Consider the following 19,924-nt stretch of genomic DNA (forward strand, 5'->3'; position numbering starts at 1 on the left):
GGAGCTTGATGAAGAAATGATTTACAAAGGAGTGGGCTGAGTTAAGGAAACAGCAAGGGATGGTAAAGCACCTGGGAGTAGCAGTAGTGGAACTAACAGTAGTATGATGCCATTACCCACTCTAGGGTTAAAAGAGGCAAGATTCTGGGGAATGATTATCAGAACCCAGTAAGAACTGTAGCTGTAGCTGTACAGGAGCTGTGGCCTTAAGTGGAGGAGTGCAGTCACTGCCCAAGGGGTGGGAGGCTGGAAGGTGAAGGAAACAATAGCCTTCTTTCTGCCTCTTCTTATCCTCCCATTTCCCACTAGGGCAGCCCATTAAGCAAACCCAACTAGAAGGCAAAGACAAGGAGCCTAGATGATACAGTCTGAAGAGATCAGCCTTCTGAGTCACAGAGCAGGGTGGAAAGGGTAAACATAGATCTGCAGAAGCACAGGGAAAATTACCAGCACATAGGCTTATATGGATATTTTTTGTTTTATAGATTTTGGCGGTTATGTGTCGACAACTTATTATGATAAATAATAATTGAGCTTTTTTTTCACAATTTCTCACCTTCTCCACATATCTCATAATATAGTACTATTATAATTTTTTTTTTTTGAAATGAAGCCAAATAGTTTTGGTTTTTTGTTTTTTGTTTTTTGTTTTTTAATTATTTATTTATTTATTTATTTATGGCTGTGTTGGGTCTTCGTTTCTGTGCAAGGGCTTTCTCTAGTTGCGGCAAGCGGGGGCCACTCTTCATCGCGGTGCGCGGGCCTCTCACTATCGCGGCCTCTCTTGTTGCGGAGCACAGGCTCCAGACGCGCAGGCTCAGTAATTGTGGCTCACGGGCCCAGTTGCTCCGCGGCATGTGGGATCTTCCCAGACCAGGGCTCGAACCCGTGTCCCCTGCATTGGCAGGCAGATTCTCAACCACTGCGCCACCAGGGAAGCCCATAATTTTTTTTAAAATTAATTTATTTATTTATTTTTGGCCGCATTGGGTCTTTGTTGCTGCGCGCGGGCTTTCTCTAGCTGCGGCGAGCGGGGGCTACTCTTCATTGTGGTGCGTGGGCTTCTCCTTGTGGTGGCTTCTTTTGTTGGGGAGCACGGACTCTAGGTGCGCAGGCTTCAGCAGGTGTGGTGTGGACTTCAGTAGTTGTGGCTCGCGGGCTCTAGAGCGCAGGCTCAGTAGTTGTGGCGCACGGGCTTAGTTGCTCCGCGGCATGCGGGATCTTCCCGGACCAGGGCTCAAACCCGTGTCCCCTGCATTGGCAGGCGGATTCTTAACCACTGCGCCACCAGGGAAGTCCAGTACTATTATAAATTTTATTTGAAAGCAAGAATTGTTAACAATATCCAGTGTTTTACATAATTATGTGAATAATTATTCACCATTGAGCCAAGAAGTGTACTAGCACATTTCCTTTCTATGCTGCTCCCTACCGCACTCTCTCCTTAGGAATTCATAATTGCCTCCTATTTGCAATTGTTTAGTTTTCTATGTGCTTGGCACTACTTTTTTTTTTCTAAATGTTCCAAATTATTCTTCATATGGCCAAACACATCAGAGAATATTTTAGTTTTGTTTTTCCCTAGAACCTTCTTTTTCTTGCTTCAATCTGAATTGGTTGCTTTCTAGGCCCTGGAGCTTGCTGTCACCTATGACTCCTGCCTTGAGACTTATCTTTAATTCTCTCCTTTTGCTGAATTGCATGTCTTTCTCTCTCTCTCTCTCTTTTTTTTTTTTTTTTTGGCACAGTACACATTCCACTTGTTTCATGAGAGAAGGTACAGAACAGGTAAGTTTTTGAGTCTTGAATGTCTGGAAATATGCCTTATTCTACTTTTACACTCAATTGATAATATGTCTGGGAACAGAATTCTAGGCTGGAAATAATTTTCCTTCAGAATTTTGTAGGTATTGTTCCATAGCCTTTCAGCTTTCACAGTTGCTATTCAGATATGACAGGCTTTTATGAATCCTGTTTCTTTGTATGTGACCTGTCTTTACTTTCTAGATACTTTTATATGTACTTTTTAACTGCTGGTGCTCTGAAATTTCATGATGAAATTTTGTGCTTTGTTTATTTGTGTTTCGCACACAATAAACTTTCAAATCTCAAGCCTTGTTCTTCAGCTCAGCAAAATTCCAGTATGATTTGTCTTTGATAATTTCCTTCCTTCTATTTTGATTTTTTTTTCTCTTTTGAGCTCCCATTGTTTAGATGCTGGATCTTCTAGGCTGATCCTCTTAAGTTTCATTTCTTCCTCTCCTCTCCTCCTCCCTCCTCCTAGCATTTAGTTTGTTAATAACTTATAATAACTTTTCAGAGTTGGGCATGTTATCTCTTATTCATGGACAAAAACATATGTTTTCATGCTCAGTAATGTGCCTGCAGTTGGGCATTAGGCCAGTTCTTTCCCCAACACCTCTTTCATAGTCATCCTTCTCCTACTTTACAAAGGACAGGTATAGTCCTCCTTGAATCCTGACTTTCACCATGGTGCATTGCCCCAGACTCAACCCTTCAGCAGTGCCAAAAAAAGGGATACTTGGAAATGATTTTAACTGTGACGCCTACCTTAATTAAGGTGGCATAAGGAATAGTATATTTGGGCCTGAGTTAGGATATTTTGAATTCAGACATTGTAGAACAGGGTACTGACCACTTTGGTTTAGCAGACCTTACCCAATTATTTTCAAAGTGCATTTGCTCCTGAAGGAAAGACCAGTAAAAGTAAAGAATATAAAGTATCTGTAAGAAATGCAGGAGACAGACTTGTGACCAGTACCCATGTCTCCTTTATGTTTACCTGTGGAAGCACTGGAATTCAGACATGAGATGGCTGTCACAGGAATGAGTATTAAGGTGCTCATTGGAAGTGAAAAATTAACTCAGATAGAAAGTAAGTCTGATTTAGAAAATTAGTTTGACAATAAGGACTGAGTTTGCCCATTAGGTTATGACAGACATTTTCCATGAATTGAACAAGCTAACAAGCTGTATGTGAGCTCTCATCTGAGGTTTGCTGTGACTAGAGCATGTGATAAAATAGAAGAATTTTATCATATATATGTGAAAATGCATGAAATTAATAATATTTCAATTCTCCCAAACCCTTCTGAGTATATCAGGTTAAGCAAGTTGCCTCTAAGTGAAAGATTCAACAATATAACTAATAGTCTTTTAATAAGTCTTGGTAAAGCCTTTTTGGTATGCTGCCCAGGAACTAGGGAGAGAATAATTTTAACAACTGGATAACAAGTCCTTTCACAATACAGGGTCTTTGATTTTAACAAAATTAAAGGGCCCAATTGAGTTATTAGCTGATAGTTTATTAAAAATTACTTTGATGATTAATTTTTATGTGCTTTTTGGCTATAACTTAGAAATAGTTATGGAATTAAATGACATTGGTCTTTCCATTCCTATCTACTTATTTATGAAAACAAGATTTTCAATACATCTATAATAACAAAAAGTAATGATAGGACTTATGTTGAACACTGTTTTACATTAGTAATAAGAAATATCTATCCATTAATATTTAAATTATTTGAAGAAAACCCATACTTCTCACTGAGATGAATTTCTAAAATAAATATTTTAAAAATGATAAACGTATATAACTGAGTCACTTTGCTGTACAGCAGAGATTGGCACAATATTGTAAATCAACTATACTTCAATAAAAAAATTAAAAAATTAAAAAATGAATAATTTTATCAAAATTTGTAATATGGATAATTTTCATCAGTTGTGTGCTACTAATTATCATAAATGCTAACTCAATCCAGAAAAGAAAAAGAGGTTAAACATTTTGACCTTTGTAGACACAGGACATTTTTAAAAATTAAAATTCAAATTATAGATATTTTTTGTTGCAGAAACTTAGAATCATCAAAAATATTTTAAAGCACGTGTATTTATTACTTTAGGATAAAATTCTTTGGGGGAAATGGAACAGAAATATGAGAATAGAAAATAATGCAGTAAATTTTCCAACTGTTAAATATAAAAATATATTTATATATATATATTTTAAATGGTTATGGTGAGTAACAAATTACTGTGGTAATTAAATGCTATTGAATAAATAGAGCATAGCAATTTTAAAATGTAAATATATACTATATTTTGAAAATTATATCCTTGGCAGCTATTTAAACATATGATGAAAAATTTTAGATGTTAACTTAAAAATTTTAAAACCACTAACTTACAGTTCTTCGTTTTCTCTCCTTTGTACTATAACTATTTTTTTTCAAATTTTATCCCCTTTATGAGTATGCAGGTGAATGAGGATAGGGACCATGTTTTCTAAGCTTTGTATCTTTTACAAAACTTTAATAAATTGTCTTGTTCATAATAGGAGTGCAATTCAATATTTACTGAATTAAATTATTTCTATTTTCATCAAAGGGAGTCATTCATTCCTCTTCAAATTGTTCTTACCTAGCCTACAGGTTAGTTTTTTCTACTACTGATAATCAAAACAACTGCTTGATGGAAATAAAATTTTGGTTTAAAATGTAACTCACATATTATCTTTAAAATGAGAATAGGAAAGATACTGTGAGAAGGGAATGAGTATATACAATAAACCAATATCAATTTTCTTAAATGTGGTTATTTTCTACATAAAATAAAACAACACAGTATTTGGAAATATACTTATTGACATAAAACTATAGTGTATACATACTATAAATATGTATACATTCATATAGTTTATGTATGTGTATACATACTAGTAGTGTATACATACTAATAAAACAAGTTTATTTTCATGATGATTCTTTCTAATGTGCACTCAATTAGAAAGCAGTAAAAACACCAGCAGATGGCTCAGAGTGGTTGACAATAAACCTTTTCTCTTCAGGTCACTAATACAGAATTGTAATGAAAAATTATATATACTTTACTCAGCACCTTTGCTTAGGACACTGTAAGCACAAGATATTGCCTAATACTCTGCTTTATTTGCTACGTTTGCAACAATAAGCTAGCAAGAAGAAGCAGCTTATGCATGTATACTGGTTTATACACTTTTGCAATTTTTGAGGCTTATCAAGGTTTGGTCTTGCCCTGTGATTTAATCCTATTAAATTACATTTAAATATGATATACAGCATTTTATTTTGTACTTAGTATTAGCCAAAGAAACAATATTACATATAGACCTCTTAAAAAATAACTTAGGCAAAAGCAAGTTTAAAAAATACAATAGAAACTCTTATAACCTACTTAGAAATATCAGGTATGGGTTTAAGAATTAGATAGCCTAATATCTCCCCTAATTCTTACCATTCCCTTGTCATCGTGAGACTGTTGCTTGAAGTAAGAAAATATTACCTTGAATTTATAAAACTTTTTCTTATTCAAAACAAAAAATTGGAACTATCTTATATATGACAGTCCTGTATCCTAACAGTATCTTCATGAATACTAATTCTAAGTAACATTTATTGAGCGCCCCCTTTGTACCAGACACTCTGCTTAGCACGTTACGTTTAATCCTCACAACTCTCTGAGGTAGGTATATGATTGAGCCCTCTTTACAAAAGAGGCCTACAGTTTGAGGTTCATGGAAGGAAAAAGATGCAGATGGGGATGTTTATACCGTGGTCTTCCTGAACTCCTCAATAGACTGAGCTCCTTGAGGAGGGGCATTCTCTTACTGTGTCTCAGCATGCATTACTGTGCTGATCGTGTAGAGGAGAGTGGGGAGAAGGAAGTGAGAGAAGATCCTTGCATTGGTGTCATGACAGTGGGCAACACTAGACCCAGCTGATGAGTGGCCAGACCAAGAAGTGTAATCATGCTCCGAGCAAGCTAAGAGAAAATCACATTTGTAAGGATGTTAGAGTATGAAAATAATTCCACAAGAATGATAGCATACTATGAAAATTAAACATTCAAACACATGTCTAATTTCCCTGGGATTAAATCTAATTAATAAGTACTGATATTATTATATATTATGATGAATATTGTTGAAAACCTAGGAGTATTTTTTTTATCATGTTAAGCTAGTTCCTTTGTCTTAGCCTCTTATTTCATCTTAATGTTTCTTTTCAACTCACTTGTATCTCTGAAAGGAAAAAATTATGAAAGGGAAACAATGTATGCCATTTACATTTCTCTGAGGCAGAAAACTTCAGGGTCTGAATTTTTGGTATTTGTGGTCAATCAGAATAATTAATTAAAACTTAAAAGGGGTCTTTTGGGTTCTTTATTTAAACCTTTACTACTTTATTCTAAATGAGGTCAGGAATAGTGATTAAAGAATGTGAATAAATCACATTCATCGCCTATAAATATGTTAAATTTCTTTACCAGTGCAGCTTTGGGCTTCTCAAAGGCCATCAGCATCCTGATGCTTCAGCATCCTGAAGAAGACAGGAGCCGCAAGATGAGCCATTTTCCTGCTTCTGCCCTATTCGAGTCCCTACTTTTTTTTTTTTTTTAACAGAGTTCACAGTTTAGCAAAAAGGTCTACTGAACAATTTAAGCTCACTTTGACTGTGTTCTGAAGTCCTAAGTGAAAGTAGTTTATCCCAAATTGGCCCAGAGGAAACAAAAATCAAAGTGAAAAGAAATAATTTCATGTTGTTTGGAATGTCAAATTACGTAAAGGTAAACACCTTTGGTCAAAAAAAAAAAAAAAAAAGGAAAGAAAAATAAAGGAGAAAAAGAAAAAGAAAAAAAAAACAACCCCCCACCAGGTGTTCAGTATTGTTTTTCCCACTCTTAAAGAAAACTTTTTTAAAAGTGCCTTTCTTTTATGCACATTAAAGCAACTGTAAAAAAGATTGATTCAGTGCTCTACTTTGTGAGGAAAACAGCCTGGAGATACTTTTAGCTCCCTGCTAAGCCTTTGGTATCCATCAGAACTGTATTTCCATAGTTGCAAAATTGACTGTAAGTGAAAGTCTGTTCAATTATCTGTGTATTTCCAATTTGTCCACATAAAAGCACTTGTAACAGTGCCTGGCACATAGGTAGTGTACAATAAATGGTAGCAATTGCAATAGAACAGCTTAGATAGCATCCATATACTGCTAAGGCAAAAAAGGAAACATCAAATGGGATGATTGTTTTGTGTTAGGGAACTCAAGTCTTTTCAAGAAAATTAAAAAAGGATATTGATCAAGTCTGAAATTAAACATTCATGAATTTTCAGGAGGCTGCCTTCAGGATCTTCCAACCTTACCTTTTCAACTCTATTTTAAAACATAAGAATTCAGAAAATATTTTTTAACAAACAGAGCAATCTTTTACTTCCAATATCCTAGGTTAGACTGTTCTAACTTATTTGGAGTTTGAGGAGATATACAAAGTGTTTGATTTATCACTATTTGAGTATATTTTATAACACAGCTCAGAAAACCAAGCTGTGCTCAATTAAAAAGCAAGACAAACTATAGCTCAAAGGATTGAACCAGCAAGGAATTAACATGGGTTTATAATAGCTGTTAATATTAACTGATAACCCATGCTAAATGACCAGGTAAAACCTTTTAGTGTTTAATCTTACAAAAACCATTTGGTCATCAAAGTAACAAAAAAAATCTTTTTTCCCCAGATACTGGAAGATTTTGGTAAGTCTACCCAAAATAAAAGTTTTTCTTTATAACCATATTTTAATGTGCTTAATAAACTCTTCCACATGAAAAATAACAGAAAAAACTTTTTAAGCACAACACAAATTCTAATGTGCAAGAAAAAAGCTGAGGGGAAAAATTGGAAAAGTTATCAATTTTAACATGGACCTTAGTGCCACTAGTCATATCTCCTTTAGTATTGATATGAGGTCTGTGGGTAGGAAAATTCCAACTTAATCGTATTTAAATATGTAAATATTGGTTGTGTCTTCAGGTTTCTAGTCACGTGCAATGAAGCAATAGCTCTGAAACTGCTTCAACTTCAGGATACTCTTGTTGTAAAGGACAGCACTAAGAACATTAGAATGTACTTGCCATTTAGTGTACCAAAATGAGCTAGACTTTTTGGTTTACTTAATTATAGAGTCTTACCACCCAAAATAGATTCTCGAAGTTAAAAAAATACTTTCTTTGTAATATTTGATGACATTTCTGATCAAAGCCTATAACATCTCTTTAAAAAATAAAACAGTACTTCAAGATGTAGATATAAAATTCTCAAAAAAATTGTCATTTAAAAAACACCGCTTCTTTCCTGTTTCTGTACCTGTCAAAAAGCAGGTTATCTTTACACAGTCTCTGTAGCTCCAAGGAATTCCATTTCTACAGCAGCTTTTGGTGCTTTGGCTGAAGCACTCTTCTTTTGGAACTCTGCTGCGATTTCCTCAAAGGACTTTCCTTTGGTTTCTGGAACTTTGAAAAATGTAAACAGAGTAAAGGCCAGGACTATACCAGCAAAGAGGAAAAACACATAAGGTCCACAGAAGTCCTGCACAGAGAATAAACAGAGTTCCAATTAGCAGCTCTTCAACCTTATCTTCTGTTCAGTAAATTTGTACAGTATTAGGCTGCTTACCGCAATGTACTGGAAACACAGAGCTATAATGAAATTGCAGGTCCAGTTGCTGAACGCAGCTATTGCTAAAGCAGCAGGGCGTGGTCCTTGACTGAAAAACTCAGCCACCATGAACCAGGGGATGGGGCCTGGTCCAATTTCAAAAAAACTGACAAAGAGGAAGATGGCTGTCATGCTCATGTAACTCATCCAAGCCAATTTATTCTGAGGAGAAAACAGAAACAAAGCAAAAGTGGAACTGACATTGACTGCTTCTTCCTTTAGCTAGGTAGATTCTCATTGAGTTCAGAGATGACATAGCTCCCTTCTTGATGTGTTTATATTCAATTAAGTATAAGTTATTCTAGTCATAGACAAGTTTATTAGTCATCCTTAAATCTTTTGTGCTATAGGAAATCCTCTGGATTAGGATTTTCCATGACTCTTAGTCACTCTTTTCCTGCAAAAGAGGAAAAGCAAGGATCCAGTGACCTTTGCTTCTACTCACACCAAGGTTGCTAGGCAGGATGCATGACCTCCTGTAAAGCAGTGGATGCTGGTGCTGGGCTGGAAAGGTCTAGGTGCTTGTCCAAGGTCACACAGGCAGCCAAGTGGCAGAGCCAGGATTAGAACCTGGTTGGGCTAATCCCAGAGCTTGCGCTCTACTATTATATACACTGCCTCTCTGGGTAACAAGCACAATTTACCTGCTGATGTTCTATATTTAAACCCCTAAACTAATTCTCTTTTTCTTTACATTTCTCCTTTGTATTATATGCTGTTCCTCTTGCTTTATTTCGTAAGTCAATCTCAAACGTTTAACCTGCAGCTCAGAAGTGCTATCATATGGTAACCAAAAATCTCAGTGCAGGCGCCAAACTCACCAGTAGCACAAGTCCCACCGACATGAAGATGGCACAAACAAACATCCCACTCATTCCGATTAAAAACAGAGAGCGGCGCCCTGCCTTCTCCACAAGGAATACCTAGGAAAATTTTAAAACACATTGGCTTTATACTTAAATCGTTTTTACTGCCAAAGAGATCATTTCAATTTATACAGCTGGAAAGAGGCCGTTCTGTTATTCCGTTTTACAGATGTGGAACTCAGGAGGGGAGTGACTCTTGCCTGGGGTGGCAGAGCTGGTCTCAGTGAACAGAGGTGATTAACAAATACTGGCTTCATTTTGTCACATTGATTTGAACAGGCCGTTCTAGAGAAAGAACCATAGCGTTACCACCACCTGATGTTTATCACTTTGGGTACAATATTTAGAGACTGGACATCTTGGATCTCTCCCAATATATTTCCTGTAGACTTAAAATACGAAGGTTCTACATAAAAATGACATTAATTTCCCTTCTGATAATTATCCTAAGTTATAATTGCAAGGGTTTGAGCACTGCAGACCCCTGAAACAGTACAACTGTTGATGTGTTAACTATTCTCATCCAACTTCCTTACTGCAAATAAAGTCAAACTGTGACCACTCAGGGGCAGCATACAGAATTTGATGGCCTTACCAAAATAGTCAGGTCTGCATTTTTCTGGTGAGCCTAAATGTACCTGGTGCTGGTAATGAACTATCCACTTGAAAAGATAAGACTTTAAAGCAAAAGGTTAAAGTGCTTTCTTATCCTAATTCAGGAGATTTGGCGTCGATTCCTTTGGTCTGTGGATCTTTGCACTAATGGTTAAGATTTACAATTAGTCAGGACCAGAGTTTGTTGAATAGACTCTTGCTTGATCCTTGGAATACTGCCAAGGTTGGTGAGTCACACACACAAAAACTACCTGTCATAATTTCTCACTTCAGTGAGTAAATTGGTTAGGCTCATAAATCTATCAGTAAATCAACAGCAATCCAATACCCTTAGTATAGTGAGCTTTGGCTCTGAAAATATCTGAGAAACATTTCTTTTCACCTACAATGAAAGCCCCTTTCATCTCAGAGGCATTTCATATTAGAGTTTCAAATCACTTCCGGGTGGTAAGCAAGGAACCACATAAAAAAAAATTTTTTTTTTTAATTTTCTTTATTTTTTTGGCTCTGTGGAGTCTTAGTTGCAGCATGCGGGATCTTTCGTTGTGGTGCGCGGGCTTCTCTCTTAGTTGTGGTGTGCAGGTTTTCTCTCACTAGTTGAGGCGTGCGGGTTCCAGAGCATGTGGGCTCTGTAATTTGTGGTACGTGGGCTGTCTTGTTGAGGCGCTCGAGCTCAGTAGTCGCGGAGCACAGGCTCTAGGGTGTGCAGGCTTCAGTAGTTGTGGCTCACGGGCTCTAGAGTGCAGGCTCAATAGTTGTGGTGCACGGGCTTAGTTGCCCCGTGGCATGTGGGATCTTAGTTCCCTGACCAGGGATCAAACCCGTGTCCCATGCATTGGAAGGTGGCTTCTTTACCACTGGGCCACCAGGGAAGCAAGGAGCCCACATTTAATTGTTGAGAAAAAAGTGGGAAAAACAAACCTTTCTCAAGTTCATAAAATTTCTCTATATATTTTGACTCTTTAATTATGACTTTTAAATCTGATTTGATGACACCATGTCAAGCTGCCAAGAAAACTGGAGGATTTCCTCAGGAATAAGGACTTTTACTGTGTCTGTTTCTTCTATTTCTGAACAATTATTGTTAATAGGATTATAAACTCTAAAACTACATGCCTTGAGAATTGAGTTGGACTCCCTCCTTGGGGCTAGGTGAGCACTAAGGAAGGGGTGTGATACAGGGTGAGATTTGGTCAGGGGCCAGAGATGTCTACCTGACCTTAATTCTCATTTTCGCTGCGGACACTGTACATTGCTCAGATCCTGGATGCCTGCTTGGAGCCACTCTTTCTCCTCTAGACCCATGCTGCCTTCCAGTTCCCTTTATATTCTTCCTGTTTTGTTTTCTCACTCAAGATTACAGGCTCCCTTCTACCAGCTCATTAGTTTAAAAGAAAATATGGAAATGTGGAACATAATTCAGCATCGAGTTAGGAAAGTCTATCTCTTTCTCCAAGTACTCATCCAGAAAAAAAAGATTGATTATGTTCCTTCCAAATTGTTGAAATATTAATATGTTATCAGTACATATTCCTAATTGCACATCTTTATTTGAAAGGATACACGGAATTCGGTAACATTGGTTGATTTTGGCAAGAGAAACTGGATGACTCAGAGGCTGTCCTTTTTGTACTTCTTTGAACTTTAAAACAACTTTTCAAAAATAAATATAATTAAAAATGTTAACTGTTATCTGTAGTCCTGGAGGGTTAATTAGACAGCTGATTAGAGTTGACTTTTTAAAATTATGTCAGTCATGCAAAAACTTTCACAGAATAAAAGGATGAGTTCAAAAACGGTATATTCAAAATAATCAAGGCTCTATTTTCAAAACAACTCCTCCCACTCCATGGGGCTGGCTGGTGGGGGGGAGGACGAAAATGGAATTCTGCAGTAGTTTTCTCTTTAGACATTCTTAGAGTTTGGGTTACCCTGATCTTGATAACATGATGCTTTACATAGCAAATCCTGTTACACGTAAAATGTTTTAATCAGAGTCTCTATATGAGAAAAATATGTTGAAGTGGGATTTGCAAAAATATTATCTCAGGAGGCAAAAGAATGAGAATAGTCCCTTGGATTCCATCCTAGTACCAAGCCTTTATTGGTTTAGAGTGGCCTTTTGGATTGAACAGGCATTATCTCTAAAGGCATTTCTACGGAAGCACTGGTGTTCCCTTATTATCTGTTCTTCGTCTCTTTCCAAGGTCCAGTTCTGTTTAATGTGGTCTGGACAAACCTGCCTTTTGATCTAGGTAGCCAGGCTGTAATTTATTGACTACTCTAGGTAATAGTTAAAAGTCCATGTGCAGAGAACGAAAAGCAAGTGACTAAAGTATATTGAGTATATAGCACTGTGACCAAAATTAAAAAGCACAAGCTTTTTTAACATCTGCATTCAAAGATAAAAATAAGCTCAATTATCCTCATTTTAAAGTGAGTTACATTAGTTGGGAAGTTTGGGGGGTTTTGTTGTTGTTTTTTGTTTACTTTAATTCTTAGATTGTTATATTAAATATTACTACTGTCAATATACTGAATTGTTCCTTAGATAAGGTATTTGGTCTTAAGAAGAGTATATGACCTCTTCCCTTGTTGAAAAAAATTTTAAAAAGTATATAATAACATTTGACATTTGAAAAAATAGCAATAACATTTCAAGTTATAAACTGCTTCTATTCCGTCCTCTCATAATATCACAGTTATATACATCACCAGAAGCCATGGCCTTGTGAACTACCTGGAAGTTCTGCCCAATGGCCTAACATCATAAGAATTTACTGAATCAGTTTAATTTTGCTAGAGGCTTAGATATCTAATTGAGAGGACCATGTTTATTTTAAAAATGTTTTTTCTAAGATGTCAGGATAAAAATTTTCAACCATGGAAGGAGAGGATCTAGGATCCAATGTTGATAGAAATGACAAGCTGTTTGCTAATACCAAGGGGCTTAAGTACAGAGCAAAGGAGAAAGAGCCCAGGTATTTACACAAAAATACCAAGCATCTGTGTCCCCAAGTGAGTTACTAATTCACAAATGAGTGACAAATGACATCTTCAGCAGATAAGGAGGACCAGTGATCCACCTGTTCAGTTATGCCTAATCTCAATCCGGTGGTTGGTTATTCACATATAGGACTCTTCCTGTGACCCACTTGGTTCTGTCTACATACCCACTACATGTGGACAATAAGTCATAGGTCACTTTTATATTACAAGGTTATTTTACTCCCATTTCTGGACTGAGGAACAAGCAGAATATTTATATAGAGTATTTTACTTACGGAGAGAGCAGTGAAAACTGTGTTGACAACACCAACTCCAATGGTTGCATAAACAGGTTGGCTGATTCCAGCTGTCTGAAAAATGCTGGTTGAGTAGTAAAATATCTGCATAATAATAATAGTTTAGCCTTAATCAAGAAGCCTAGCACTCATGGCTTTAAAGCAAGAGTTATTTTAGTTTGTTTATTTTTAGGTGTTTCAATGGAACCAGGGTCCCTAGAACTCCCAAAAGGTTTTATCCACCCTCTTCTTCCAGGGAAGGAGAAACCACAATCTTCCTTCAGTGTGTAAAGCTTCCAGTCACTTAAAAGTTCTCCTTATATTTAGCTGAAAACTCTGCATCTGCACTTTATTTTTTTGTTAAAGTATAAAATACATGCAAAAAAGTACACATATTGTTTAAGTGTACAGCTCAATTAATTTTCACAAACTAAACACACCTGTATAGTCTAGATCAAAAATAAGTCATTTCCTGCCCTCCAGAAGCCCCCTAAATGTCACCCTTTTTTCAAAGGAAACGCTTTCAACTTCTATCCTTATAGATAAATTTTGCCTAGTCTTGTGCTTGATATAAATGGAACCACATGGTGTGTATTTTGTATCTGGCATCAACATTACCTTTGTTAGAATTACCCATATTGTTGTATTTTCAGGCTGTTCATTATCATTGCTGTTTAGTGTATAATTGTATTACTATACCACAATTTAGTTACTCATTCTACTATTGATGGGTATTTAGGTAGTTATCATTTAGAGTGGTTATGAATAGTGCTGCTATGAACATTCTAGTACAAGCCTTTTGGTAAAATATGTATACATTGACACCTAGGAATAGAATTGTTGGGTTGTAGTGTATGCATGTTCTCAGCTTTGATAGATACTGCCAAACAGTTTTCCAAAGAAGTTGTGTCACATACATACTACTATATATAAAATAGATAGCTAATGGGGACCTACTGTGTAGCACAGGGAACTCTACTCAGTACTCTGCAATGGCCTATATGGGAAAAGAATCTAAAAAAAGAGTGGATATATGTATTTGTATAACAGATTGCTGTACACCTGAAACTAACACAACACTGTAAATCAATTATACCTCAATAAAAATTTTTTAAAAAAAGTTGTATCGATTTGTACTCTCACCAGTGTGTATAAGAGTTCTGGTTGTCATTGCATGTAACCCAAAATTTTCCACCAATCTCAGTGGATGGAGAAATCTGATTCACAACCGCCCTAATAGGCTTTATTATTTAGTTATGTCCTTATGTTTATAATAGTCTTTTAGATCATCTTTTCTGTTCTGTCATCTTCCATCAGTTCCTTTCCCACATAACATGTCCTGCTGCTGGTGCCTCTTCCTGCAGACACGGCTGACGCAGGAGGACTGTTCAGGCTGTGTTCAGTGAGGAGTGGATTACTCACTGCACACCAGCCCACCATTTTAGGATGCCTGACAGCCTGTGGTTCGACACTTCCTGGCTGCCTCTAAGTCAGGCACTGGGATGGAAGAAGCTAAAGCAGGGAGGTTTAGAGAGATTAAGTGTTGTGCTATTGGATATACAAGCAGAGCTCAGAGAGAGGATACAGATTTGGTCTCTGAGCCCCAAAGTTATAAAGAGTTAAGAGATAAAAAATGGGTATCAAGGACCTGTTAAAGGAGGCTGGAGACCACAGCAGAGCAGCATTCACTTTGTGGAGTGAGGCTCAGGTCTTCTTTTGCTTCAACTCATGCTTCAACTTTTGCTTTCTTTGCTTCCCCCAAGTCTCTGCCCATGCATCAGTCACCCCCAAAGTGTCTTTGTGACTCTAGGATTGGCTCACTATAAAAGCCCAAACCACATTTTTAACAGCAATGAAAGGGGATAAGTGATTTTCTTTATCTAGTTTCTAAACAAATGCTTAATTTTTTTCTTCTAGTAGCTAATTGTCAGTAGAACAATTTTAGTCTGCATAATACGAGAATTTCAATTCAAAGCCTAAATGCTAGCTAGTTTAGTACTCAGAATGTTTTTCGGTCATGTCTTTTCTATTACCCTTACTCACCAATATCATGTCATTTCACTCTATTGTTTATTTTGTGTGCTATCTCCCCAAATAGAGTGCAAGTTTCTTGAATGGCAGGAAACTTCTTTGCACCAGGCTATCTAGTATACTTCATTTAAATAGACAGAGGGAATCATGGACTCCTTTTGCTTAGGCTATCAGAAATCCTAAATTTGATACTCAACTCTGGAAGCCCCTTGTAATTTAGTCTTCTAGTTATATTTATTCTCCTTTTCCCTCTTTTGTATTCATTATGACTTGCCTTTTAACCTTCATCATAGTAGACATGCAGACCATTGATTATTGACATTGAAAAAAACTGTAAGCTGATTTTAGAAGGCAGATGAGTCAAGACAAAAAATTAATGCTCATTCAATATATTTGTTGTAGTAAGACATGTGATGTCAACATTTTAAAGTATCCTTTAGTTATTTAAACTCAAACCCCTTTCCTCATCTATCTTAATTCACTTTGCTCTTAAGAGTTAGGGGACGTTCTTAAACTTACCCCATTGATTCCAGAAAATTGCTGAGCCATGTGCAGCATCAATGCCACTAGAATAGGCTGTTGGTAGCTGGAATTGGTGAAGAGCTGAATTATGGAGACTTTCTTTTCACTTGATGCTTCTTCCCTTTCTTTTCTCATCTCAGTGATGTCTTTGGTGACATCATCACATCCTCTGAGTCTTTTCAAGCCTGTTCCCCAAAATGATCAGGTTGACACAACTCAGGTCAAAACAAAAATAAATTTATTTGTATTATGTTATTGAAAGAGCTACAGTTCTGCATAGCCCTTTCTGGTACTTAATAGCATGGGTGTTGGAAATTCTTTCTTGTTAAATTAAATCCTGCTTTTTTATTTCTCAAAAAAGCAGAACATTTCCCTTCATCTTATGACAAACAAAATTGTGATCCTCATTATCATAGAAGGATAATGCAGGAAAGGTCTTTAAGAAGTCTCTGTATGTGGATTTTCTGTTCGGGTTTGTGTGAATGTTTATGGTTGCAAAATGGCATGCACCAGTCATATTAAGTGATCTTGCATATTCTTCTTACATATAATCACTGACTTCATTTGGAAAGCACTGGTACCAATTTCATGAGTATCCATTCATGTACACTCTTTCTCATTAGCTGATAGTTCCAAAACAATAGGAAGAAAGTAAAACCACCCATAGACTCACTTTTCTTTGCTTTGGCTTCCTCATCCAACTTGATGTAAAGGTATCTGGGGCTTTCTGGACAGAAGAAGAGCAGCAAAGATTGCAAAACAGCTGGCACAGCAGACAGACCAAGCAGGATGTGCCACAGCTCATGATTGCCCAGGATAAAGTCGAGGCCAAGGATCTGAAAAGTCAGGGAGGAAGCATATCAACTGCCCATCACTTTGGATCTGCTTTCTGAAACAATTCGTTGAAAAAGCACATTGGCTATTTGATAGTAATCCCTGACAACTGTGACTCACGTATGCACAAGCCTGCACAAGATGAAAACTACTGCTAGTGTGTCTCATCTGAACTGAATTATGGACTCCTTGTTTTACAAAGAATTCACCTAGATTTGTTTTCATTAACTCCTATGGGACATTTAGGATGAGAATCAACCAAACTTTTAAGCACACATTTGATAGCTAAAACAACAGCAAAAATCGTGCATCTTTGGACCTTTGTTAAAAAAATTTCTTCTTACATTACCCAGAACTTAAATAGAATGGGGTTACATAGATAAAACAATTACTCTGATGAGAACTAGTTTTGTGATCCCTACTGCAAGTAGTTTATCCTCTGGATAGCCATAGGTTTGAGGTTCTAGGACTCCCTCTGAGAACGTAGGACAGAAGGAAAGAATACAGTCAGCTGAACAAAAACTACTATTGTAAGCATTTGCATATTAAATTTGAGCAGGTAAGATGCTCAGAACAAAGGAAACCTGGGTAGGCAAAATTTTGAAATTTTTTATTCCTTGAAATATAAATGGAATAATTAAATTCTAGAATAGCTCCAGCAGTTCAAGACTTGGCTTACCAGATCACCTCCAGTGCCAACCCCACCACAACTCCAAGGGGAAAAGTGAGGAGTGGAGTAGTAATACTTTAGCTTTGAGCTAAAAAGCCTATGTCTCTATACCACCTCCACTACCACCTGTGGAACTGCCTTTTTCCTCTGTGTTGTTCTACAGTGAGAGTGGACAATCAGGGAAGGAGAAGTTGGGTAAAGTAGAGGATGGGTGAGGAAGGGGATGGGAGTTTTTACCTGACTAATAAGAATGCCTGTGACAATGGCCAGCTGATGAAGGGCACCAATAGCACCCCTGAGCGTGGTTGGGGCAATTTCACCAATGTACATTGGAACCAAGCCTGAAATTAACCCTAAATGAAACATGAACATAGATGTTAAAATGTAGCCAAGACTATCTCAATAACAATAATTTTGTTTAAGTACAGTCAATATTCTGCTGAAACTCCCTTCCTGAGCCCATTGGAAGGAAGAGCCCTTGTCACCAACAATTACACACAGTTTATGCAAAGAATGTTTGTTGATGAGACTCCAAATGAAGTTGTAGTTGGATATACAAAGAGAAAGGAATGGTTAGTCATGCATTTGGCAATTATTCATAATAGCATTGTCTTATTTAGTTAAAAAAAAATCCATGTTAATATTGAGTTTGTATCATAATGCCTTCGGTTATCTTCAGAAAAGTGACTGAAGAATGCTTTAACAATATTCTTAAAAACACAATAATATTCTCACTCTAGATTTGTGGGATTAAAGGAAATTAGAACTTATCTAGGCCAACTTCTTTACTTGATAAAGGTGAGAAACAACTTAGCCAAGATCACAGTGCAATAGAGTGTTAGTGGAGAACTACAAGCCCTGTCTGAGTTTCCACAATGTGGAGGTGCCTCAAGATCACAGTTGAGTTGGCCAGGCTGAGGGGGAAGGTGGAAGGGGTCGAGGAACTCAGAGGCTCTTCCCCCAATCACTCCAACCAGAGCAAACCTAGCTTCTTTATTCTCTCCAAATAATAGGCTTCAGAAAAGATTTTATTTGCATAAAGACTTCTGGTGCTTAAAGGAATACAGAAATTTGAAAAGCTCTAGGCCATTCTGCCTTCCGTAGTTTTCCTAGATGCAGATGTAATCAGTCATGTTGGAATGGTGGAGCATCTAGCCATTTGCTGAGTGCATAAAAAGGTCAGAGACTATCAATGAGCAAGGCTGAATGCGATGTTTGGCATTTTCTTAAGAATTTAAAAGTAAGATTTGTCAGAGACTTCCTCTTAGAGAGACGGTCTGCCTATCAAATTTATAGAAGATGCTTTGAGGAATTGTTTCAATATTTTTTTTCAATATTTTTTAAGGCTTCAAATTGTTCTTAATATCACATGAACATTTGCATGATTGATACAGCATCTGAATTTCTGCTTTTACATGTAACTCTAATGTGTGGTCTGTTGATCTTAAAGAAGAAGGGGAAAAAAACCCATTTGTTTGGTCCTATTCTAGGCTGTACTATTTCTGTGTAATGCCTAACATTATACCCCAAGAACAGAAAATGCAGGTAAGCTCACAGGTCTGAAGTCACATGAACCTGAAGTCAGATTGTATTTCCTATAATTTTTAGCAATTTTAATGCTCATAATAGGATCAGACATAATTTTAAAAGGTGGTTGGAGAGTACAAGTTACTTGGCTATGCTAGTGATAGGTTGCTCCACGTCATGTTTACAGCATTTATTTTCAACTTTACCAAAAATATTTTGTAATTTTTTTCTTGCTATATTTAAAAAAATAGAGAGAAAAGATAGAAGAATCATGATTTGGACTTCTTTGATTGTGTTATTATTTGCATTTTACAGAAGAGGAAACTGAGTCTCACATTCAATTACTAAGGCCAGACAGAGACAGTGCCAGAATCGATTCACTCTGAATCCAAAGCTTTTTCCACAAGTGGGGTGACTCTTTACCTGGATCAAGCTACCCTTTCAGTTATTTTTATTAGCATTGAAAACAACAAAAAGAGACAAGTAATCTTAGACTTTTGTTTCAACTGATCACTGAAGATGCATGGAATTATAGTCTTTCCTCTTTGCAGGTAAAATTGTTAAAAATATTTTATACACCATTTTGTGCCCTCACCTTTCCTCTCCCACCCCCAATGGATATTATTAGTGGCTATGATTTGGGACAATGGGTGTCGCTGGGATTGAGAAGCAAAGATTTGACTATTTTAGAGAATGCACGATCCTCCCTTTCTGCTGATAAGTTGCTTCAGGTAATTTGAAAAGCTGTCTCCAAGAAATAGTGATTCAGCTGTTTAGATGTGAAGTTCTTAGGAGGAGCAACCTTCCTCCATTCTGAGCCCTGCTACCAACTGATTCTGCCTCATTCCCTCTCCCCATGGTCAGCACCACTTTAACCCTTCAACCAGCTACATGTGGAAGCATTTAGGGCTAGGGAATGTGGTCTGAGAGATGGGCCAGGATGTCAGGGTCTTTCCAGATAGGAGAGACAGAGACATCAGCGGCCAGGTAGGCCATAAGGGTAGAGTTAGGGGTCTGGG

The 19,924-nt window shown here is 37.0% G+C and overlaps 1 protein-coding gene across 4 annotated transcripts in view; it reads right to left on the minus strand.

Annotated features, from left to right (window-relative positions):
- Window positions 1-3,305: 3,305 nt before the first annotated feature.
- The window catches only part of SLC2A2 (solute carrier family 2 member 2), a 34,255-nt gene continuing 17,636 nt past the window's right edge, over window positions 3,306-19,924 (minus strand). For 3 of the 4 annotated variants that reach the window (XM_007197511.2, XM_007197513.2, XM_007197515.2), the window contains 7 exons: window positions 17,616-17,731; window positions 16,548-16,710; window positions 15,872-16,059; window positions 13,322-13,426; window positions 9,378-9,479; window positions 8,515-8,718; window positions 3,306-8,427 (listed from right to left, as the gene is read on the minus strand). In XM_007197511.2, the coding sequence (XP_007197573.2) occupies window positions 8,227-8,427; window positions 8,515-8,718; window positions 9,378-9,479; window positions 13,322-13,426; window positions 15,872-16,059; window positions 16,548-16,710; window positions 17,616-17,731 (1,079 nt within the window). In that variant the 3' untranslated portion in view covers window positions 3,306-8,226. The remainder of the gene's footprint in view (window positions 8,428-8,514; window positions 8,719-9,377; window positions 9,480-13,321; window positions 13,427-15,871; window positions 16,060-16,547; window positions 16,711-17,615; window positions 17,732-19,924) is intronic. The other variant, XM_007197512.2, reaches the window with a different exon arrangement.

This window comes from Balaenoptera acutorostrata, chromosome 4, assembly GCF_949987535.1.
Source record: "Balaenoptera acutorostrata chromosome 4, mBalAcu1.1, whole genome shotgun sequence".
In the NCBI taxonomy this organism is placed as follows: domain Eukaryota; kingdom Metazoa; phylum Chordata; class Mammalia; order Artiodactyla; family Balaenopteridae; genus Balaenoptera; species Balaenoptera acutorostrata.